The sequence below is a fragment of the Rhizopus microsporus genome, assembly GCF_002708625.1.
Source record: "Rhizopus microsporus ATCC 52813 unplaced genomic scaffold scaffold_2, whole genome shotgun sequence".
In the NCBI taxonomy this organism is placed as follows: domain Eukaryota; kingdom Fungi; phylum Mucoromycota; class Mucoromycetes; order Mucorales; family Rhizopodaceae; genus Rhizopus; species Rhizopus microsporus.
In genome coordinates this window covers 1,051,594-1,073,899 of record NW_019671917.1, presented here as the reverse complement: position 1 = coordinate 1,073,899, position 22,306 = coordinate 1,051,594, and the positions used below count along the sequence as shown (strand labels likewise).

The 22,306-nt window shown below is 37.1% G+C and overlaps 13 protein-coding genes across 13 annotated transcripts; 5 read left to right on the top strand and 8 right to left on the bottom strand.

Moving 5' to 3' along the window:
• Positions 1–44: 44 nt before the first annotated feature.
• Positions 45–1,011, bottom strand: RHIMIDRAFT_211452 (putative ADP-ribosylation factor-like 10C). The gene is made up of 5 exons (XM_023607196.1): positions 909–1,011; positions 793–861; positions 590–744; positions 359–520; positions 45–289 (listed from the first exon to the last, which is right to left on the bottom strand). The coding sequence occupies exons 1-5, from the start codon at positions 960–962 to the stop codon at positions 172–174; spliced, it is 558 nt and encodes a 185-aa protein (XP_023470011.1). The 5' UTR covers positions 963–1,011; the 3' UTR covers positions 45–171.
• Positions 1,012–1,971: 960 nt separating this feature from the next.
• RHIMIDRAFT_60028 (G-patch-domain-containing protein) lies at positions 1,972–3,622 on the bottom strand. The gene is made up of 3 exons (XM_023615456.1): positions 3,004–3,622; positions 2,640–2,944; positions 1,972–2,587 (listed from the first exon to the last, which is right to left on the bottom strand). The coding sequence occupies exons 1-3, from the start codon at positions 3,191–3,193 to the stop codon at positions 2,057–2,059; spliced, it is 1,026 nt and encodes a 341-aa protein (XP_023470010.1). The 5' UTR covers positions 3,194–3,622; the 3' UTR covers positions 1,972–2,056.
• On the top strand, positions 3,395–4,186 carry RHIMIDRAFT_197754 (carbonyl reductase family member 4; the record flags this gene model as incomplete). The annotated part of the gene is made up of 2 exons (XM_023606227.1): positions 3,395–3,622; positions 3,674–4,186. 2 exons carry the CDS (start codon positions 3,395–3,397, stop codon positions 4,184–4,186), a joined length of 741 nt encoding a protein of 246 aa, XP_023470009.1.
• A 551-nt stretch (positions 4,187–4,737) lies between these two features.
• On the top strand, positions 4,738–8,610 carry RHIMIDRAFT_286092 (phospholipid-translocating P-type ATPase; the record flags this gene model as incomplete). The annotated part of the gene is made up of 9 exons (XM_023613347.1): positions 4,738–4,798; positions 4,858–5,024; positions 5,079–5,902; positions 5,960–7,100; positions 7,146–7,556; positions 7,615–7,848; positions 7,897–8,039; positions 8,113–8,328; positions 8,382–8,610. The coding sequence occupies 9 exons, from the start codon at positions 4,738–4,740 to the stop codon at positions 8,608–8,610; spliced, it is 3,426 nt and encodes a 1,141-aa protein (XP_023470008.1).
• Positions 8,611–8,845: 235 nt separating this feature from the next.
• On the top strand, positions 8,846–9,728 carry RHIMIDRAFT_60015 (uncharacterized protein). Its single transcript, XM_023615455.1, has 2 exons — positions 8,846–8,929; positions 8,989–9,728. The coding sequence occupies exons 1-2, from the start codon at positions 8,851–8,853 to the stop codon at positions 9,618–9,620; spliced, it is 711 nt and encodes a 236-aa protein (XP_023470007.1). The 5' UTR covers positions 8,846–8,850; the 3' UTR covers positions 9,621–9,728.
• A 2,283-nt stretch (positions 9,729–12,011) lies between these two features.
• On the bottom strand, positions 12,012–12,368 carry RHIMIDRAFT_246856 (uncharacterized protein; the record flags this gene model as incomplete). The annotated part of the gene is made up of 1 exon (XM_023610352.1): positions 12,012–12,368. One exon carries the CDS (start codon positions 12,366–12,368, stop codon positions 12,012–12,014), a length of 357 nt encoding a protein of 118 aa, XP_023470006.1.
• A 573-nt stretch (positions 12,369–12,941) lies between these two features.
• On the top strand, positions 12,942–13,406 carry RHIMIDRAFT_189884 (DNA glycosylase; the record flags this gene model as incomplete). The annotated part of the gene is made up of 1 exon (XM_023605914.1): positions 12,942–13,406. A coding segment is annotated over one exon (465 nt), but the record flags the coding sequence as incomplete, so codon positions are not given.
• Positions 13,407–13,518: 112 nt separating this feature from the next.
• On the bottom strand, positions 13,519–14,820 carry RHIMIDRAFT_246854 (ribonuclease H-like protein; the record flags this gene model as incomplete). Its single annotated transcript, XM_023610351.1, has 3 exons — positions 13,519–13,686; positions 13,746–14,717; positions 14,773–14,820. 3 exons carry the CDS (start codon positions 14,818–14,820, stop codon positions 13,519–13,521), a joined length of 1,188 nt encoding a protein of 395 aa, XP_023470004.1.
• A 656-nt stretch (positions 14,821–15,476) lies between these two features.
• RHIMIDRAFT_233896 (uncharacterized protein) lies at positions 15,477–17,326 on the bottom strand (the record flags this gene model as incomplete). Its single annotated transcript, XM_023608051.1, has 5 exons — positions 15,477–16,213; positions 16,273–16,501; positions 16,552–16,814; positions 16,867–17,206; positions 17,264–17,326. The coding sequence occupies 5 exons, from the start codon at positions 17,324–17,326 to the stop codon at positions 15,477–15,479; spliced, it is 1,632 nt and encodes a 543-aa protein (XP_023470003.1).
• Positions 17,327–17,412: 86 nt separating this feature from the next.
• Positions 17,413–18,611, bottom strand: RHIMIDRAFT_59933 (uncharacterized protein). The gene is made up of 3 exons (XM_023615453.1): positions 18,534–18,611; positions 18,415–18,466; positions 17,413–18,362 (listed from the first exon to the last, which is right to left on the bottom strand). Exon 3 carries the CDS (start codon positions 18,247–18,249, stop codon positions 17,590–17,592), a length of 660 nt encoding a protein of 219 aa, XP_023470002.1. The 5' UTR covers positions 18,250–18,362; positions 18,415–18,466; positions 18,534–18,611; the 3' UTR covers positions 17,413–17,589.
• Positions 18,232–19,825, bottom strand: RHIMIDRAFT_59935 (uncharacterized protein). Its single transcript, XM_023615454.1, has 7 exons — positions 19,517–19,825; positions 19,407–19,467; positions 19,182–19,354; positions 18,742–19,126; positions 18,534–18,693; positions 18,415–18,466; positions 18,232–18,362 (listed from the first exon to the last, which is right to left on the bottom strand). The coding sequence occupies exons 1-7, from the start codon at positions 19,778–19,780 to the stop codon at positions 18,267–18,269; spliced, it is 1,191 nt and encodes a 396-aa protein (XP_023470001.1). The 5' UTR covers positions 19,781–19,825; the 3' UTR covers positions 18,232–18,266.
• Positions 19,826–19,873: 48 nt separating this feature from the next.
• Positions 19,874–20,801, top strand: RHIMIDRAFT_59928 (ankyrin). The gene is made up of 4 exons (XM_023615452.1): positions 19,874–20,106; positions 20,166–20,402; positions 20,458–20,622; positions 20,690–20,801. Exons 1-3 carry the CDS (start codon positions 19,944–19,946, stop codon positions 20,469–20,471), a joined length of 414 nt encoding a protein of 137 aa, XP_023470000.1. The 5' UTR covers positions 19,874–19,943; the 3' UTR covers positions 20,472–20,622; positions 20,690–20,801.
• RHIMIDRAFT_265650 (uncharacterized protein) lies at positions 20,600–21,783 on the bottom strand. The gene is made up of 4 exons (XM_023611838.1): positions 21,657–21,783; positions 21,431–21,606; positions 21,278–21,379; positions 20,600–21,228 (listed from the first exon to the last, which is right to left on the bottom strand). The coding sequence occupies exons 1-4, from the start codon at positions 21,772–21,774 to the stop codon at positions 20,854–20,856; spliced, it is 771 nt and encodes a 256-aa protein (XP_023469999.1). The 5' UTR covers positions 21,775–21,783; the 3' UTR covers positions 20,600–20,853.
• Positions 21,784–22,306: the final 523 nt, after the last annotated feature.

Here is a 22,306-nt window from a genome sequence, read left to right as displayed (position 1 = left end):
TCAAGCAAAATTATTTCAGTCACAAGAAAAAGTATATAAAAAAAGGGCGTTTTTATGTGTGTATAAAAAAAAGGAATGATAAGAAGGAGGGGGATAATAATAATAACAACAATAAGATGTATAAAATGGTATATAAAGGTTAAATAGTGATAATAATAGTAGTAGTATAGGTTATTTCTGTCCTTTGCCTGCTTTAATAAGCCATTGTAATGTAATATCAATATTCACTTGATTTTTTGCTGAAATAGAATAGCATGATACTTCTCTATTCTTGATAGTCTTTAAGTGTCTATTTATTAAGGTGAGTACTTTTTCTTTTTCTTTTTTTTTTTTTTTTCTTTCTTTCTTTCTTTCTTACAATGCTTCAATCAGTTCTTCGGCCGTTAAGGCCTCTGATAAATCATTTTTATTTCCAAGGACAAGTACAGGAATATTAGCCAGTTGTGGTTTCTCTAATAAATTCTTCAATTCTGTATTGGCAGCTTCTAGTTTGTCACGATCTGCTGCATCAACCACAAATCTTTTTTTTAAAAAAAATTTTAGTATCATATATCAAGCCATACTCTCTCTTTCTCTCTAGTCTACTTACACTATGGCGTTCACTCCACGACAGTATCTTTCCCACATACTTCTGAATCGAGGTTGTCCTCCAATATCCCATAGTTTCATTGTAACGTTACCTTTGGTCACTTTACGCATATTGAACCCAACTGTGGGTATGGCGTCTTCGATAAACTGTCCTGACTAAGATAATGTCAGTTTGATTTCTAGCTTAATATTCTGATTACTTACTGCTATAACGTTTACAAGCGTTGTCTTTCCACTGTTTTGAAGTCCAACAAGAGTTAACTCCATTTCGGTCTATAAATGTCTTAGCATACAAATAGACGTAATAAAGTTAATCTTACCTTAAAAAATAAACTTCTTAGCCAATCTATTAACCACTGAATAAGTCCTGCCATATTGTTTTAACGAGAAAAAAAGAAAGAAAAAGAAAAGAAGATAGAGAAGGAAGAGAGAGAGAAAAGAAAAAAAACTCGATAATAGGGGAAGGAATTTCAGAGTTCCATGACCGACGTCACATGTATAAAACATAGTCAACATCCTAAACAAGCTATTATTATAAAATGACATGTTTTTTTTTTGTCTTGAAGTGGAGGGTATGGCATATGTCAAATAGATGGTATCAATATCTGACTAGATCAGAGTAGCTTTGAAGTTGCTACTCACTTTTAAAATCACCTTTTATGACAGTACGTAGCACAAGGCGCTTCCATTTTTGAAATAATGTATTCTGATTGGTAGAAGCGATGCGTGCACACTCTTTCCAGAGATCAAAAAATTGTGCTCCACTGAAATCGCAAATTTAACAAAATTTGAAGCCGCTTAAAGAGTAAAGAATGCTATCAGGAACGTCTATTAAACTTTTATCCGATTGCATAGTGACAATAGCTAAGAAAGGTTACAATCGGGGTATCTCTTGTAGCTTATGTCATCCAACTCAAGTTTCATTCTTAACATTTTTCAGAATTTTTATAGTGCTCTTTGTGAAGCAAAGCAATTTTAGGTTAATAAGGACCAAAAGAATCATAAAGAGTCAAATGAAGACAAGGTAAATAATAGGAGCAAGAGAATGAGAGAATATATACGCATATACTATAGTTTTTAAACAGAAATAGCCACGCGTCATTCTCTAAAAGAATTTTGTGGATATTACATCTGCTGTTTTTTGATCTGCATTAAAAATCAAGAGCTTGAAGCCTATTTGCGCGTCATGTACAAAGATAAGCGATTAATAAATAAAGATTCAGCCGATTAAAGAGTCTGAAGCTAATATCGTTTGTTTGAAAGAGACTTGATACACAAAAGCATGAATAGGACAAGGCTCTTAAGCAGACAACATTTTCAGCTCAGCTACTCAGTGTAGCAAAAACATGGAAGAATCCAGAAAATATCAAGATTGACCTGTTGCTTACTTCTAGAGGAACGCTCTTCTTTTGCGAAGGTTAAAAAAAAGATACACAAACCACGCGATTGACCCGTTTTCATGGTTATTTTATTTCTTTTTTAATCCAAACTGAAATCCACCAGTCTTTTTTAAACCAAAAGCAAGCTTCTTTGGTGCTTCTGCTGAGGTTTCCTTCTTCTCTTCAGTCTTTATTTCAGAACTGTTTCTTAAGCTGTTATTGTTATTGTTGTTATTATTACTATTGATATTAGTACTAGTACTGGCACTAGTACTGGTCACAGTAGCCCAGCCCCCACTAGTCTGATCAGACGTTCGCTCACTTGATGGTTTGCTTGACACATTCGTCCATCCTCCGTTTGGTGTCGATGAAGGAACATTTGTCCAACCTCCACTTTGAGTCAATGAAGGTGCAGCTGTCCAGCTGCCTTTATCTGCTTGTACAGTAGACATGGTTGAAGTGGTCGATGTTGCGCTTGTTGTACCAATTTTCTTTCGAATAGCCTCTTGCATTCTCTTCAGCTCTCTTTCTTCTCTCTTCTTTTCGCGAGCCAAGCGCCTCTCTCGCTCTGATTGATTTAATTCTGAATTTCTGGTGCTCTCCTTCATCTCTTTGAATCTCTATAAGCTTATTAACACAATGCTTTCTTTTTTGTGTCTGCTTAATAGTTACCTTTTTGTGATGATGATCATAACTTTGCAAATGTTGTTCGTACTCAGAGATCTTATTGTATTGCTTATCACACAATTCACAGTAAAACATACGCTTAACCTGTTCTAATTCTTTCATAATCGCCTGTTTTTTCTCTGCTCTATATTCTCGTTCTATCCTCTGTATCTCTGTTTCTTCAAGTTGCTTTTCACTATCCAATGCCCTTCTTTTTGCTGTACTAGAGACATGGGTCTCTTCTAGTTCCTGCGCCTTTCCAACACCCAGCGTCTCATCTTTTACTTCAATCAGGATAGGATCCACTCGACCTAAACAGATAAAAAAGAAAAGAATCAGCCATTGTTGCGTAATAATCATGAATGATTACCTTGACTATGAGAGCCTAATCCACTACCAGCAATCCATCCCATTTTTTGCATCATTTTATATCCAATATTGCTTTCAGGAATACGAGTTTCCATCGTTACCTTGGTTGTCTGTTGCCAGTCAATATAGCCAGTGGGTTCTGCAGAACGGCTCACCCGCTCTTGTTCAAATAAATCGTCGTCTTGTTGCATCTTTTATTGTTGTAGTAATCATAGGAATTAAAAAAAAAAAAGAGAGGTAAAATGCTGCTCCTCTATTTTCTAGTTTGGAACATTTAACTCTTTATTGAATGTTCACCTCACCTTAAATTGTTTAATCGTCTTCAAAAAAAAAAGAGAAAAAGAAGATGTGACTTTATGCTTCCCTTTTTTTATATTTTATTTTTTTTTAGAATGCAGTTTGCACAAAGAACAGCTCTCATTACAGGAGCAACACGAGGTATCGGTAAATGTATTGCCGAGACATTTGCCCGAGGAGGAGCCAATACGATACTGATCGGTCGTGATTCAGACCGAGTGAGATCAGTTGAACAGTTATTCAAAACTGACTTTGCCCATCAGACACATCAGGGTGTTGTGCTCGATATATCAAAGAAACAAGACATAGACACGAGGATAAAGGTAAACCTTGTTATAGTATTTGGCAAATATTAAACTAGAATTGATATTTAGGATGTATTAAAAGGTCAACAGGTTGATTATTTGATTAATGCAGCTGGAATTTCAAGAGATAGCTTATTTGTTCAATTGAAATATGAGGAATTAATGGACGTGATTCATACAAATCTGGTCGGAACCATGTGCTTAACACAGCATGTTGCTAAATCGATGATGAGAAAGCGAAAGGGAGGATGTATTATTAATATAGCTAGCGTTATTGGCGTACAAGGTAATATTGGTCAAACTGCCTACAGTGCCTCAAAGGCAGGTCTCATAGGCTTTACAAAATCACTTGCAAAGGAATTGGGGCCATTGCAGATTAGAGTCAATGCAATTGCACCAGGATTCATTGAGACAGATATGACATCTACTATCACAGAAGAAAAAAGATCAAAACTACTAGCATCCATTCCCTTGGGAAGATTTGGAAGCGTGCATGATATAGCATTGGCTGCTGAATTCATTGCAAAATCCAATTATGTTCATGGTCAGGTGCTTACGGTCGATGGTGGTTTAATACTTTAAAAAAAATTCCCCATACTTTTTTCTTTTTTGTTTTTTTGTTTCTTTGTTACACTTGCATTATTCCCTTTTTCAGCTGAAAGCTTAAGTGCAACAACTATAATAAAAGTGGAGTCCAACAATAGGAATAGAAAGGGAAATAACCCCTTTGAGCAAAGTTTATCGCCCGAGTTTTCACCTTGGAATGAGGTTCATTCTCCATTCGACAACAATCAGTCACCATGGAACCCATTCGTCACTTCGGAAGAAGCTAATCTTCACCCATCACCCAATAACCTAAATGAATTTATAGACTTACAACAAGAACCTCATACAAACCAATCTAGTTCTTCAGGAATGAATACAGCAACTGTTTTACCAACAGCAAAACCTGCTCTTTTGCCAAGCGAAAATAGAGATTTGAGTGACAAAGGTTTGGCGCGGAAAAAAGAAAAAGCGTTGCCAAGACAATGATAATAATAATAAGCAATTTTTTTATAAAGGTTTATTTGATAATACAAAAAGCACCCCAGAGGATAGCGACACAACGCGGCTTTATAGTAATACAGTAGGGAATGACACAAGCACTTCACCATACGCACGAGCCAATCTGCGATTGCCCAAAAAAAGAAATTGGTTGGATGGGATCCTACAACGTTTTAAAGGTCCTCAGCCACTTTCTGACGGAACTGAAGTTCGTACAATTCATATCAACAACCAGTCGTTAAATGAAGAACAAGAATTTTTGCATAATGGTGTAACCACAGGAAAGTACAATTTATTGACCTTCTTGCCAAAATTTCTGTATGAAGAGTTTTCAAAGTATGCCAATATTTTTTTCTTGTTCATATCCTGCATTCAGGTAAAGCTTTTTGTTGTTGATATCTTTTAGTTTTTATTAAAGATATATTTATAGCAAATACCTGGTGTCTCTCCCACGTCAAGATGGACTACACTCGTACCATTAGTCATCGTTCTACTGATTACCGCCGTAAAGGAGATCATTGAAGATTGGGGCGTGCATCGATCGGATGCTGAACTCAATTCAAAGAAATGTAAGGTGCTACAAGGAACACAGTTCATTGAACAAAGATGGAGAAACATTAAGGTGGGTGACATTGTTCGTGTTGAAAGCGGTGAGCATTTCCCTGCGGATCTCATCTTGATCAGCAGCAGTGAGCCAGATGGGCTGTGTTATATTGAAACAAGCAACTTGGATGGCGAAGTGAACTTGAAGATTAAACAAGCTTTACCACAGACAGCACATATTTTAAATCCAGTTGATGTGAGCCAACTGCAAGGTGTGATCAGATCAGAACAGCCCAACAACCGTTTATACAATTATGATGGTACTCTGTCCATTTCGTCACTTGGCTCTCAGAGACGCGATCTTCCCTTGGATCCTACTCAGTTGTTGCTCAGAGGGGCTCAGTTGCGCAACACAAGCTGGGTCTATGGCATCGTCATCTTTACTGGTCATGAAACAAAGCTGATGTTAAACTCGAGTAGAAAACCATCAAAGGTGTCCAATGTCACTCGAATTACAAATAGAAACATTATGTACCTGTTTTGGATCTTGCTTGGTATGAGTCTTGCCGGTGCTATTGGCGGTGTTCTCTTCTCAATGTATAAAGGCCAACAGGCCACATACCTGCCTCTTCATTCTTGGAGTCATGGTCAAGAGTTTGGATACGATATTTTGACATACTTGATCCTCTTTAGTTCCTTTATTCCTATCAGGTAAAGTATATAGATATAGATATAAAGATAACGAGTTTCTAATCTGCTCCACTCTAGTTTAATGGTCACTATGGAGATTGTCAAATTCGCATTAGCTTATTTGATCGAAAACGATATCGATCTGTATTATGAAAAGGCCAATACACCTGCTACGGCCCGCAGTAGCAGTCTGATTGAAGAGCTAGGACAAGTCAAGTTTATATTTTCAGATAAAACCGGAACTTTGACATGTAACGAAATGCAATTTCGTCAAGCTTCGATTGCTGGACTCTTTTATGCAGACCAAGTAGATGCTGAGAGACGAGCTCGTGGTGACGGCCAAGAGCTAGATCCTAACGCGCAGTACACCTTTGATCAACTAAAACAACACTTGAACACGCACTCAACAGCTAATGTCATTAACGAGTTTTTAACACTTCTAGCAGTTTGTCACACTGTTATTCCAGAACGAGAAGAGGATACATACCAGATTGTCTATCAAGCCTCTTCCCCAGACGAAGGAGCGCTTGTCAAGGGAGCCGCTTCCTTAGGATATACGTTCCATACGCGTCGACCAAACTCAGTAACGTGCACTATCCTCGATCAAGAGCTAGAATACCAAGTACTTAATATCTGTGAATTCAATTCCACACGAAAGCGTATGTCAGCCATCATCCGTGGACCAGATAATAGGATAAAGCTATATTGTAAGGGGGCTGATACAGTTATACTCGAACGACTGGCCCAGGATAATCCATTTGTTGAACCGACTCTGCTTCATTTGGAAGACTGTGCATCAGAAGGCCTTCGCACCTTGTGTATTGCTATGCGTGAGATATCAGAGGAAGAGTACGCTCATTGGTCACAGATACAACAAGCAGCATCGACTACACTTGTCAACAGAGCTGAGGAGCTTGATAAAGCAGCCGAATTGATTGAGAGAGAATTATTCTTGCTTGGTGCAACAGCCATAGAAGATAGACTTCAGGATGGTGTCCCTGACGCGATTCATACCTTACAAGAGGCAGGAATTCATGTGTGGGTCTTGACTGGAGATAGGCAAGAAACAGCTATCAATATTGGATATTCCTGTAAATTGCTCAATGAGGATATGAGCTTGATTGTCTGTAATGAAGACAATCACTGGAGCACCAAGGCATATTTAGAAAAAAAACTAAAGGATATTAATGAAGTGATGATAAAAGGCGAAGAACTAGAAGTAAAGACATATGCACACTTGATAACATTTATTTATTTTATTTAGCCTTTGGCTTTAGTGATCGATGGAAGAGCGTTGACGTTTGCTCTTGACAAGAGTGTAGAAAAGACATTCTTTGATCTTGCTGTTCTCTGTAAGGCTGTGATTTGTTGTCGTGTGTCGCCACTCCAAAAAGCACTTGTGGTCAAATGTGTTAAAAAGTATGATAGATCTATTTTGCTTGCCATTGGTGATGGTGCTAACGATGTATCGATGATCCAAGCTGCTCATGTGGGCGTAGGCATCAGTGGCGTAGAAGGCTTACAGGCAGCACGAAGCGCGGACTTTTCTATTTCGCAGTTTAAATTTCTCCGAAAGTTGTTGCTCGTTCATGGTGCTTGGGCATATCAACGTATGAGCAAGATGATCTTTTACTACTTTTACAAGAATGTCACACTTTATTTAACGCAGTTTTGGGTAAGTTGTCATAGATAAATTGTATTTGATTCATGGACTCACATTATGGCTCAAAAAGTATGCGTTTTACAATGGATTCTCAGGATCGACACTTTATGAATCATGGACAATGTCATGTTTTAATGTATTCTTTACCTTCTTGCCTCCTATAGTGATCGGTGTCTTTGATCAGATTGTGTCTACTCGTATGTTGGACCGATATCCTCAAATGTACACTCTAGGCCAAAGGAATGTTTTCTTTAATCAAAAGAAATTCTGGGGATGGATCGCCAATGCAACATTTCATTCACTCGTATGTTATTTTTTATCCTGTGTAACTCCTCTAACTTTACTATTGTAGGTCTTATTCTTCTTGGGAGTGGCTGCCTTCAGATCAGAAGGTGTTTTTCGTAATGGATTACTAAGCGGACAGTGGTGGGTTGGTGCTTCCGTATTTACGAGTGTACTAGGTTGTATCTTATGGAAAGGAGCCTTGATTATTGAGTAAGTTTATTCGATGATTCTATCTAAAATACCGAGGATCCCCGCAAAAATACTAATGAATACGATTGGCTAGTTACTGGACAAAATACACCGCCATCGCTATGATTGGCTCCATGGCTATATGGTTTTTGTATCTGATCATTGTTGTATATATTGCCCCGGCTATATCCGTAAATGCTCTACCAGAGTATTATGGTATAGTACCTATGCTTTGGGGAAATGTCAACTTTTGGCTGTTTTTGATCATTGTGCCCTTTATATGTAATTTGCGTGACTTTATATGGAAGTAGTAAGTTTAATAAGAATAAGAAAAAGGGAATGATATTGACATGTCATTGATAGTGGAAGAAGAGTGGTCAGACCTACAACATATCATCATGTCCAAGAGATACAGAAATACAACTTACCAGACTACAGGCCGAGAATGGATCGATTTAGACAAGCAGTTAACAAGGTGCGTCGTATTCAACGTCTAAAGAGAAATCGAGGCTACGCATTTTCCCAAAATGAAACAGATCAGACCAAAATAATAAGAGCATACGATACGACCCTACAAAAACCGGTTGGTTAAATTTCATGTCCCTCTCCTTTTTGTTTCTATTTGAAGTCTGTTGGATAGATTTCATGTTCCTTTCATATATCTTTTATAATGATAAATTATTTGCCGTAATTTTCCGTTTAGCGTTTTCCTATTTGTTTGTAGCCAAAAGGGGAAATGACGTGACATTTTTTTTTTTTACTGTCTAGTATAAATAATTAAAAACTTCGTCCCTTGTTTTAATTTTTCATCCTTTCTTATATTAAAATAACAATGCAACATATCGACTCTGACAAGTTATACGCTGACGGTGCTTATCGTTTTGAATTCGTATCCAAGTTTATGGAATTTGGTAAGTTATACAAATTGAATGGGAAAGAGAGATTATTAAAAAGAGAGAAAAACTTTCAGGTCCTGAAGATATCAAAGCTATTGAGGCCGTTGCTGATCATATTCGTCCTCTGGTACCTGTTGTTGTTGATGCTGTCTATGTCAAGCTATTCCAATTTGATGTTACCAAGAAACACTTTGTGCCAAAGAATGAAGGATTTGCTGGTGAAGCTCCTACCACTTTGGAAGAATTGACACTCGATCACCCACAGATCAAGTTTCGTAAGGACTTCTTGAGCAAGTACCTCTACAAAATTCTCTCTGGCCCCTATGACGAACGTTTCCTTCGTTACCTTGACTGGGTTGCAAAGATTCACACAGATACACCTGAAAAGAAATCAAAGATCAATGTAGACTATATCCATATCAATGCCTTGATGGGCTTTGTCGAATCAACCTTGGTCGGCGGTCTGTTATCTCTCAACCTTGACCGTGAAACAGAGTCCAAGGCTTTATTGGCATTCAACAAACTGCTCTGGATTCAAAATGATTATTTTGCCAAGTATTACTGTAATCCAGCTACTATTAAGGACGCAAAGGTATCTGATAAGAGTAGTTTGTGCACATTGGCTTCCCCTGCTTCTCTTCTTCCTTTGATCGTTGGCGCTGCTGCTGGTATTGCTGGTGCTTGGTATCATTTCCGTCGTGCTTAGAACATTTTACCCGCCTTTTTCTCACTTGTATCTCTTATCTCTTAATAAATTTTAAGCTTTATCACCCCATATTTTTTATTTTAGCCACGCAAATAATAATAATAATTCTCTGGTTGCTGAGGTTCAGCTCATTTAAACATGTCTTTAGAGGATTAACAATCAAGGAAAAAAAAATATTATTGTCTAAGCTTGAACTAGCTCTTATATCACCTGAGATGCTATACGGGTGGGATTCCTTTATTGAAAGCACTTGTTTACAGGTTAATCACGCTAGAACCGCGTTTATTTGCAATATAAAAAAGAATAAAAAGACAAAAATAAAAGTCACCTTAAAAAACATATTTATTAAAGATTATTCCCAAAAGCCAATGTTTTGCGCCCAAAGAAAGCCTAAAAGAGAAGGAAAAAAAAGGTTAGTAACGATGCCAAAAGCCATCTAAAGGTTCTGATTGCTGCTGTGACGATATTCTTCACATCGACCATTGACCATCAGAACAAGGGACCAGGCACTCATAAAAACCATCAGACCACCAAATACCAAGCAGCCTGCAAAGACCCGCAGTAGCAGACGTACCGTTGGGGTATGCATTACCTGAGCCTTGTCAATTTTTAACTAGCTTATGTGCCCCTTTGCGCCAGCCAGACAGCAGGAAGCATCATCAACAATCTGTCAAAGCTGTGATCTCAGATAACCAGCTCCCAACTAGCTACTAGCCCCCTGTAAAGATTCCAATCGAATGCCCATAATTCTCCTTTTGGCTACCTGAAAGTCTCCAGTTGAGTGATGAAACGAACGACCGTTGTCAGTCTAGGACGCGTGTCGAGCATCATAGAAAGAGATTGCATAGAAATCCTTGAACACGCAGTCGTCGCCTTGCTGAGTAAGTTTTATAAAAAAAAACTTACATTGACCAAAGAGAACAACAAAAAGAGCCACCAAAAAGAGTATAAAAAAAGTATTAAGAGAAAAGAAGGAGAGAGAAAAAAGGGATGAAGGCAAACTTCTCTCTTTTTATATCTCTTTTTTTTTAGCTATGTAAAGCTCTTGTTTTCTATCTTATCGATAATCATTAATTGAATAAGGTTTTACTCCTTACAAGGAAATAAGGTTTACGCCCACGCTTTTGTTTATTTCATGTCTTTTAACACAAGCTGAGTCTAAGTTTTTACTATCTTTATTTGATCATTTATATATCCAATCCATAAGTGTATACAAGTGACAATCTGAATGGCTCCGTGAAAAATTAAAGAGCAATAAGTTGACTCCCACACGATACCACTTTCATGAAGTCTTTATTTATGCTGTGCATACCTGGACTCATTTAAGTATAGAAAGAAAAATCACATGCCGTCTCTTTTAGCCACACATCATCTTGCCTTCACATTTACTCTATTTAATTTAATAACGAAAGTTTGTTACTTATGTGACTCTTATTTTGAATCCTCTACAGTTTGTGATACTTTACCCCATATTACACTGTCTCTCTTTATTTTCCTTTGGTTTTGCTAGGTAAAACCTATAACTTATTTAGAGTAAAGGTCACTTTGTTTTAGTGATCGTGCTGCTTATTATAAAGTAACACTGTTCTAAAACAGAGATTTGCATAAATTAAAAGATGTCACCGCCATTTTTGGTAATTTGATATTCACGTTCCGATAAGCCGAGACTAGCTTCTGTAGTCAAATAAGTACAAATGATTACTTTTTACCATCTTATACTTGATCCAGTAAAGGAGGTGAAGCTTCTTACTTATCTTGGAGCCTGCTTTATACGAATTATGCTCAAATATTTTGGTACAAAGAATATTGTATGTAATAGTACATATTATCTGCCTTAAAGCTTTCATAGAACAGAACGGGCTACTTTATTATTTAAGCCCGTTTTATGCAGATCTGTACATTTGACAATCAACAGCGGATAGAGAAATGTTTATTTTTGACAGCCAAGATTGGATCCATACCGTTTATCCTCTTGTATTTATACAATAGCCTCTATTAAATTCGAACTATATGCAAGAAAGTTGTTTTGTATGTATGCATATCTGCTGGTTTGCTGCACTTTACCAGATATCAACATCAATATACATCTTTATACATTTCAAGAAAAGTCAATAATGTTGTTCCTGCAGTGCATATTTTATCTTGTTATGTTTTTATGAAAAAACGAATATTACTGTAGCTTTATGAATCCTTAAATCACCCACCTTCACTACTACATCTTCCTTTTCCTTCAAGAGATGTAAGCGGAATAGTACGTCTTTATAACAGAATCCAGTGCCTTTCATACAACTGCTAAGCATTTCTTAGCATCATACACACATCATGGTACTAGTAGAAGCATCCAATCGATTTTTTTTTTGAATTTTCATTTTATTTAGATAAACTAGATGCTTATTTAGGCAAATTGTTCTTCAAACTCTTCCATTTGACACTACGAACATGGAAAGGAGGCTTGATGTTCTTTCGAGGGCCCAAGAAGGTGACACTCTTGCCTTTGTAGTAGTAGTCATCGTACAAGGTTACTTCCAGCCATTTTTGAGTTTCATAAGAAGCAACCGTCATGTTACCACGCTTGCTACCTGCACCTCCACCAGGAGAAACACTGCCATGGATTTCACCAACTTGGTCTTGATAATATGGTTTGCCATAAAAGATGATATCAAAGTCATCATGGCTCTCTTTACTAGAAGGAGCAGCATGAACAAGAGCAATCAAGAATAAGGTAAAAACAAGGTAGAGAAACTTCATATTTATGTAGTGAAGAGAGAGAAGAGAGATGCCTCTTTCTCTCACTATTTATACTCAAGCAAACATTAAAAAAAAGCTGTTTCTAAAAATAAGGACATGCAACCTCAAAACCAAAAATATGCAAATCTGTTTTTAACTCAAGGTTGTACACACACATATATATATTGCTTTAAACCAATTTTTAGAGATGCTGATCTGCCTTTTGCTGCGCCTCTTGATTTGCTTGCTTCAATTATTATCAATCACTCAAGCTAAATCATAAAAAATGGCTCTTTATAGGTTGATTATATACTAATGCCAGCTGCGCTAAGCAGTTGGATTAACCTTCAACTGATGTCATTTTTTGTCGTTTTCCCCCGGAAAAATAGTTCCGCCTGTTACAATAAATGTATAAAAATTCCTTTTTCTCTTTCTCTCTTTTCATTGACTATTGCTCACATGATACCAAAGACAACCAGATACTCTCCTTATTTCAAAAAGACAGAAAAAGTAACTGTAACCAAGCAAGAAACGGTGACAGTAAAGGAGGAAGCAACTGTTGATAAAGGTGTACCGGATCTTTTAGACTATGACTTGAAAGTGTTATTTGTTGGTATCAATCCTGGCATAACAAGCGGCGCCAAAGGTCATCATTATGCTAACCGCACAAATCATTTTTGGCCATGTCTATCAGAAAGTGGTCTCGTCGACAGAAAGTTGACGTTTGAAGACGATGTGAACACACCCAAGCTATACAGGCTAGGGTTTACCAATCTGACACCTAGAACTACCCGAAGAGCCACAGATCTGTCCTTGGCAGAACAACGAGAGGGCATACCCATACTAAACAGTAAAATTGAAAAATTCAGGCCCAGAATTGCATGTTTTGTTGGAAAGGGTATCTACGAGATTTACTCAAACAAGAAATGTGACCAGATGGGGCTTCAAACGGATGTACGCATAAAATGGCAGGATAGAGATGGAGAAACATTGATCTTTGTCATGCCAAGTACAAGTGGACTTGTAACGGCATACAAGAAACCAGATAGAATAAGGCAAGTGTTATGAGTATTACTCAGCATACATTAACCAATCTAAAAACAGATTCTTTCAGGAACTTGCTAAACTTGCTGAGCAGCAGGATAAAATACACCCACAAAGTTAGTTTTTATTATTGCTTTTTTCGTATTATATATTGCTTTAATAAATCAATACAAATACTCGCATCCTCCAAAGAGTCATGTCCATCTGAACTGTCCTGAATGAATTTCTTGGTGACTGATGAAGCTAAACCACGAAGGCTGTTTCTAAAAGGTAGCCCAGCTTTATGAGGATAAAGCTAAAAATATATTCATTAAACCAACAATATGCAAAAATAGATATTATAAATAGACTTACAATGACGGTATCTACAACCTTGGTGTGAACCAATCGAAGTGCACACATATCATTTTCCAGACCATGACCAACGATGATCGTGTCCTGATCAACGTACTCAAACAGTTTTTTCCTTATGCCGTCCAGGTCATACTTGACTCTTTCTAATGTTTTCACACCGCTGAACCTTGTGTTCAGATCAACGACCATATTTGAAGGAAGCACCAACTCATCTAGTAACATGTTCTTTTGTTCATCAACAACTGTTAACCGGATCAACTCCATACCCGCTGTTGTATACCCCATCTCACAATCTAGTGCGACCAGCTTGTGCCTAGTCTTGCTGTCGCTGATATTTCGAGCAGGTGCTGACACAAAGGGTATCTTTTGATGCAAGACAGTTAGACTTTCTTCCTTATACACATGTGGTCCTCTTGTACAGCCGTTACTATCGATCGAGTCTCCACAGCATCTGTACACTCGTCTCCTTTCTCCATTTCTTTGCACGGTCGCCATTCGTAATGGATGATATGTGCATATCTCCATGTCTTCTTTTGTCAGCACGTTCTTTACTATGTATTCCTTTTTGCATCTATCGCAAGTTGCGATGCTTCCTACCGTAGTGATTGCAAATGTCTCCTCGGGCACAACATTGAGTAAATCAGGTAGTGGGTATCCTAATTCCTTGAGTTGCTCTACGCTCGCTATACACTTGTCTATGTTATTCAAAAAGTCATCCATTTCTTTTTCCTTGGCTGCTAGGTCTTTCCATTCACCGTCTATGCCCGTATCTTCAACTCCCGCACACACCGGTCTCTTCTTTAAACGGCCCAAAGTGGTCATCGCGAGCTGTTTGTATCCAGCCAGATTGGCCGTTGTGTTCAATATGTTCTCTTCTTGTCTTGCAGCATGCTCAGTGGCTATTGAAGGTTGTTGGGAAAGAATGGGCGTATAGATACGTTTGAACTCTTGAAACAGTCGGTTCGCTATAGCCTGATCATATTCTGTCAATAATCATCTTTCTCCTTTTTTGTCTTTTTTTCCTTACTTGTCGTGCATTGAGGGGTATCTTTGATTTGATATTAGGTAAAATCATGGGTGGCCCTGTGCCTGTGGTCTATAGATAACATGTGTTGGTATTCAAAAAAAAAAAGGTATAGCTTCTCTTACCGTCTGAGTAGGTTTCTTTGGTATTTGAGTAGTGGTGGTAGTAGTAGTAGTAGATGTTGTTGGTTTACTTATAACAGGTTTTGTTTTATTTATAATGGATGCAGCTGGTGATGAGATTCCTATGAGAAAAAAAAGAGATCAATAGTCCTGTACAGGAAAATGCAATGACTACCTTTAGAAGAAGAGCTTGCAGATCGCGAACTAACCGAAGATAATGGTGTGGCTACCTTTTGCTTTTTTAAAGTTGCCGTTGTATCTGTTGCTGATGACGAACTTGTCTCAGGTTTTGGTCGTTTGATAGTTTGCAATGGACGATCTATACATATTGCACGATTAGGAACACACTCGAAGAAATACTTTTTTTTTAACCTATTCTAGCCCTTTCATGTGAGAAAACGCATGGATCTCTATTGCAATTTGGAAATAGAGGACAAGGTAACGATTTAAAGAGACCCAAGGTAGGAAGCATATTTGGAGAAGAAGAAAAAAAAACACAACAAAAAGATAAAGTCACAAGGGACAATTCTTTTTACACGTAAAGGTTCTCTTTTTTTATTGTATGTGCAGAGGTATAAGTTTATTTTAAAAGTCTCTTAGGATCATGGCAACAGTATCCATTCTTGACTTGGCTACTTCTAATCTTTCTAAAACCTTGTTCATTTGTTCAATTTCCTTCTTTTCTCCTTCGCCCAACAAGTCTGGATTTTCAAGCACATCCTTTCGGTTAATTTTTTCAATTAAACGTTGACGAAGCTTCAATTCTTGTCTCTTGCGTTGTTGAATGTTGCAGATGACGCGATAAGAATCAACAAGAAGCTCTTGGAAGCATTTGTCAAGAGGGACGTACCAAAGATGGAAGCATCGACTAGGAGCACGGTCTGCAGTTCTGGGGACTTCCTGGATCTCGACAAGGCCCTTTGTATTGAGAAGCATGAGTTTTTCTCTTGTATCTGTGGCTGGAAGCATGGCCAACTTTTGAACCTGTGATTCTTCTAGTTTGCCCTTTTCAATTAATATTCTAAAGATGCGACATGTGGCAACACCATAGCGTTCACGAACAATGCCTTCCAAGATACGTTTCCTCATTGTGGTGCGTAATCTTTCAAAGTTGATAGCGTACTGGCTTGCGCCGCGTTCATCCTTTGACTTGACAAAGCCTGCTGTGTCCACTTTGAGCAGTGTGATGTATCCACGGACGATCTCCTGTATGCTTGGCTTTTTGTTGGGTTCTAATGGATCCTTGGGTAGCACGATATCTCCTCGGCTGACTACATCTGACTTGGTTAAAATATTGGCAATATGAACAGGTGTTGCTGAGGCTAGAGTAAACACATGTTTAGCTTTTGTTTTCATATAACATACAAAAAAGTTGTCTTACGAGAATCTTGTTCCTTCAATGACTTCATTCTATCCTTGCCATAGTCAAAGAATGCTTTCACAATCTGACCTGCAGTGCGATTGATACGTTCAGTAGCAAAGTCAATGATGGCATCATTTCTAAACAACATATTGAACCTATCATAATTAATGCTGAAAAACACTTTTTCGTCAATTTCTGGTTGATCTTCTTCAGTTAATCCGTCGCCATAGTGACTGATGGCAGCACGCTAAAAAAATAATTAAACCTTTTTGTTTTTGCAACTTTTTTTTTATTTACCTTTCTTTGATAATCCATTGGATCGACTACTTTACGCTTCATACCAATGATTTCATCTGTGCCATACGCGGCTTCAACCTGAGCCTGTGCTGATGCTTTTGCATTGGCAATGTCTTTTGAAGTCATGATGGTATATTTTTCGGATTCCTTTTCAGTGGCTGCCAACAGACGATCCATGGTGGAACGACTGTGTTCTGGTAAGACACCTGCTATGTACTGATCTATGACGAGTTGCGAGAATGTTTGTGTGTATTTGTCGATTTCTATATAGTTTTAATAACGCGTGTATATAAACTGTGCTTATTGTATACATACGTCCTTTCTTCATATTGTCCTTGACCCATTGAATGACCCCTCGCATAGTCATTCTACCGTTCAAAAACAAGAGTTTACAAATCATTTCAGCTTCTTTGCCATAACGTTCACTGACATCACGAAGGATAGGACCCATCCGTAAACGCATCATGATCTTTTCTGGGTCGATTGTGTAATAGGTCGGTTCTATTTTGCCTTCAGGAGCTTCAGAAAAGTAGACAATGCCGTGTTGGATGAGAACGATGAGACATTCCTTAGTTTGTTTGGTAGATAGTCCTGTGAAACGAATAATATCTGGTAAAGCCAAACGACCTTTCAATAGTAGTTGACGAGATACTTGCTATATACACCAAGTTAATAAAAGACATATATAGCTTAACAAAATATGTATTATTACAGAGACAAAAGGTCCAAAGTCTTCCAATAGTATTTCTTTACATAAACGTGCTTGAAAGGACATGCTATCTATTTACAGTTATTTTTTTTTAAAAAAAAAAGTAAAAGACGCTGGAGGCTTGGACGTTTTCTCTCTATTTGTGTTGCTTTTTTTTCAATACCAGATGATTGTTTTTTTTTTTTTTTCCTCGTTTCCCTGCAAATAAGGTTGTACGGTTGCCTTAGAAACACGCAACAGAATATAAATAAAGAAAAGTAGGAAATTTATTATTACATAAAAAAAAAGGGTGATAAATAGCAATATACAAAAATGAGAAAGGGTATTATTTAATAATTGATACGAGCAAAACCAGGCCTTTCAAGTTTAACCTGTGGCATTGGATGTCGTACTTCATCTGATATGACAAGTGTCTTTAACGTCGTTTTGATCTCTTTAATCTGTATACCTCTATACATCAACTCATCCTTTCCATCATCTATCATGACTGCCTTGGGTGATGATGCAGATGAGCTACGAGGAGAAGACGGTGAAGAGCAACTATCATCATCTGAGCTCTGATTCAAGCTTAAACCCGAATCCAGCGTTGGTGTTGTATTATCCTTTTCTTTCTTTTCCTGCTTTTTCCAAGTAAATAATGAAAATCTGCTGTTACGTCTCTTGTCTTGCTTTGAGAAAGGTTGAAGGATAGAAGCAGATCCTGAGGAAAGAGAAGAAGGTTTTCCATTTGATGAAGATAATTGCACTGCAGCAGCAATCACAGCCGACATGGATTCAATAGTGATATCAATTGATTTTTCGTCATCTTCTTCTGTATCACTATTATTGTTTACTCGTTCATGTTTTTGTTCTATAATTGATGCATTTCCAGAAGAAAGTGATGAATTCGAGTTTGAGTTGCTTTTACGAAACATGAGAAAGAAACAAAGGAAATAAGAAATGTAACTTGTCTGTACCATTTGATGGCACCATTCTAATTCGTGTAACATCGTGCAAATGCACTTTTTTATTGAATATAAGGACGTGTAGGGCTTGGACAGACAATCTCGAGTGATTCAAGGTCATAAATCTGGTTCTTTTCTTGTGGATTAGAAAACATGTTCTATTTGACAACATATTAGTAAGAAAACAAAAAGATATCCTAAAATACTTGCATTCCATAAAAGTATAGCCATCACCTGGTTAGCGCACTTATTTGGATGAAAGCTTTATTAAATAAGTTAATTTAAAATGTGAATACTACACATGTATTCTTTGTTCTTTTCTTTTTTACCAGTCAACTCCACTGAAATAAGATTGTTTGTATTTACCCACTTCGAATTGAGTGAATCCAGGTTGATAACTAATACCAAACCTTTGCTTGTCTTTGTCTTTGTACTCTCCTTCTAGTTTCTGTAATCTTTTGTTATATTCATCAATTAATCTATCAGCCGCTAAATGACGTATTAGAGAGAGTCAAAAAGCATTTAATCTAAATTTACCTAGGCGTTGTTTAGTATCTTGCTGTACACAGGAACAGATGACCATATGAGCAGGATCCCAAATGAGCTCACAATAAGGATCACCTCGAGTAGCTTCATAGACACCCGATACATTAAATAGACCAACAAGGTTAACAAATGATTTACCAACATCTAGTCTGATGCGCTCCAAGACTGATCTCAAATTTCTTTCGAATACATCTACGGCTGACAGATCAGGTAAAGTGGTCATAGGTGGTGTGCATAAGAGACAAATGTTATTGGCACCAATAAAGATTGTGATTAATTTCCATTCGTCACGTATGTCATTGTATTCCTTTTTTTTTAATACTCGAATCAATCTATCTACTTGTTGATCCAAATCCTGACATTTGGCGCCTGTTACCTATATTATTACATTAGCATGCCATGCATTTCCTTTTTTTGTTGTTGATTCTTACTGCATTGTTAAGGTCTTTGCCTCTTGATAGTGGTAGAGTGATCCCTTCAGGCGAACCTTTGAGTTCATCAGCATAGGTTGATAAAAAATTGGGTAAAGTATATTCTCCTGGATCACCACCGACAGAGAATGATTTGCCTCTATATTCTAATATAGTCGAGAATGGAGGTCTTCCTAATATATAAGTGATCAGATGGTGTGTGTGAGAACAATAAGAATATGCTACCTGACATCATGCCAAACCCTGCAGTAATACTATCACCAAGAGCAATGACAGATTTGATATCCTATATACAATATTAGTTATAATAGAAGGGCCGATTTGTTTTACTTTACGTTTGGTCGTAAATGATATGCATCTCGATGAATGATGGAGTCATGCCAAACGAAACGTTCACACTCAAACTTAGGTATCTTGTGTAGACATTGCTCTGTTCTTGATTGATTACCAAACGTATTGTGTAGTTTATCCAGGACAGTAACCCATTCATATGTAAACGGTGTTAACCATCCATAATTGATGTTTGTATCGAGCACAACTTGTTGTTCTATTGAAAATGGAATAAAGAATAATACCAGTAAAAAAACCAAGCAATTCATGATGAAAAAAAAGAACAAGAAAGAGAGAAAGATGATTTGACACGGGTTGACATTTATGCAGAAGCACACAAAGTGACTTTTTTCAATCAAGGGCGCACAAATACGCATACACACACACCACAATTATATGTGGTATTTTATGCAGAGACACATTTTATAAAAAATGTCCATGAAAAAACCCAATGACTTGCCATTGCGTAGAGTGACAAGATCGATGGTGAATAAGAATGTCACAAAGCAAAAGAGTAATCTCAAAGATCTATTAAAGTTGACCAAAGCACAAGAAAGTCTAATGTCAGCATGCTCAGAGAATGATGTATCTACTGGTAATGACGACGCAATATAAACAAATCAAACAATAAAGCGCTAATTATAATACATAAAGTGGTGGCATTACTAGAAAAACACAAACCTTATCTAGATCCAGATCGAATTCGTGACTCTAAATTGAGAACACCTCTTCTCATTGCCAGTGCAAAGGGAAATACAGAGATCGTCAGGGTGCTCATACAATGGGGCGCAGATGTGAATAATCCAATGGGAGATATTGTGGGCAATAGACCACTTCATTTAGCTGTTGCTTCTAATAATGTTGATACCGTGCTTGCTCTATTAGAAGCTGGTAAGGTTAAACATTGCAAAATTCATGATTGTTAATACTGCATAAAGGAGCACAGACAAAACCAGATGAGTCTAGAGTGATCAATTCTGATGATGGACTACCGTCTCTTGTACGAAATCAATTGAGAGCACCATTAGAACTTGCAACATCCCGATTAAACCTGTTGATGAAACAAGCAAATACAAGGAATAGAACTCAATCATTAAGTCAAGTGACTAAAGTAATGAGTTGATATATGTTTTATTATAGCACATTACTAACTACTGTTATCATTATAATTATTATAGATCATACGCCTGTTAAAACATTATTCTACAGGGAAAGAGAGCGATGAATTGGACGAATTGACCAAGAGGATATCAAATATTCAGATTCAACAAGAACAAAATGAGGATGAGGAGATTGAGGTCATGCAGAGTTTAAGAGATGTGATTGAAAAGATAAAGATTTCTTAATAATAAACTTTGCCTTGATGAACAGATATCTTGCCTTCTTTTTTCAAATCCTCCTCAAATTGACGATAATCACTCCTTGTGACATACAGGAACTGATTACCTGACCATAAGCTCAATTCAAATTCTGGATCATGCTTGCACAGTTGAGATAGAATATAGATGATATTCTCAGCTGATAATCCAAAGAATTCAGCCAAGTCATCCAAATGACAGTACTTGTTTTCTTTCACCCAATTCTTGATATTGTCATGGTATCTATTATATTTGGCCTCTCTCTCTCTCGCATTCTTTTCTTCTTCCTTTTGCTTTTTTTGTTCTTCCTTTTCTTCTTGCCTTGCTCTCTTGGCCTTTTCCTTTCTTATTTTCTCCAACTAAATATAATGTAAGTTGTACAAATTACCCTTTTTATATTATTATTACTTCATCTGCTCTCCTAATCGATTCTTCTATTTGCTTCCGTCTGAACTGTTCTTCCAATATCTCTTCTTGTGCTTTTCTTGCTTGGATTTGCTGATCTAGGTACTATATTATTATATTCAGTATCGTCAAGCATATATAATGTATGCATATTACTTCTCTGTACTGTCGTTTTGCCTCTTTGCGCTTTAGTTTTTCTTCCTTTTTCTTTCCTATTTTTTTGACTCGTACTGCCGTAGAGGATCCTTCTACGGTTTCATTATCACTGTCGTCACTTTGTTGTTGCTGTTGCTGTTGTTGCCTTAATTGATGCAGTTGTTCATTTAGTGAATCTACTCTAATTGTTGGTTTTATATTATATTTTATATACAATTGTCCTAACCTCTTGATTCCTGTTGTTTTTTTCTATACAAGTCTATAAGAAATAGAATGGATATAATGCAAATGAATATAGGTAGAAAGACTATCAAAGGCACACTATTATTGTTGTCTTGTGGCATTTAAATATTAAAGGAAAAAAAAAAAAAAAAAAAAGCAAGTTTATTTCGTGTTTAAGAAAATTTCCTTAGCTTGGTGGCACTTTGTCAAACACCCAAAATATCCATGATAATTGTCGAAATGGCCATATTTTTACTGCAGCTATGAGAGCAGTAGAATGCAAATTGCTGTTGTTCTAATCAAAGTTCCCCATGATACCACTCAATGATGACAATTTGTCTTTTGCTGAGTTTACTTCAACTATGTCATGATTTGTATACATGAATAAACACTCTACAGCGTGTTTATTTTTCATTATGAAATCGCATGAATATTGGTACATACAATGCCATTGTGTTGTACAGATAATTGGCATGTGGTTCCGAAAAAGAACATAGATAGGACTGACCATGCTCTTAGGGAGAGAATAAAAGAAAGCCAACTGGTGATGATGTCTGTATTGTTGGGACAAAATATACACAGTATGTTGAAAGTCGAATTGAACCATGGAAAACAAACCCACTTTTGTTCCAAGAGTAAGCACTGATATCTGAA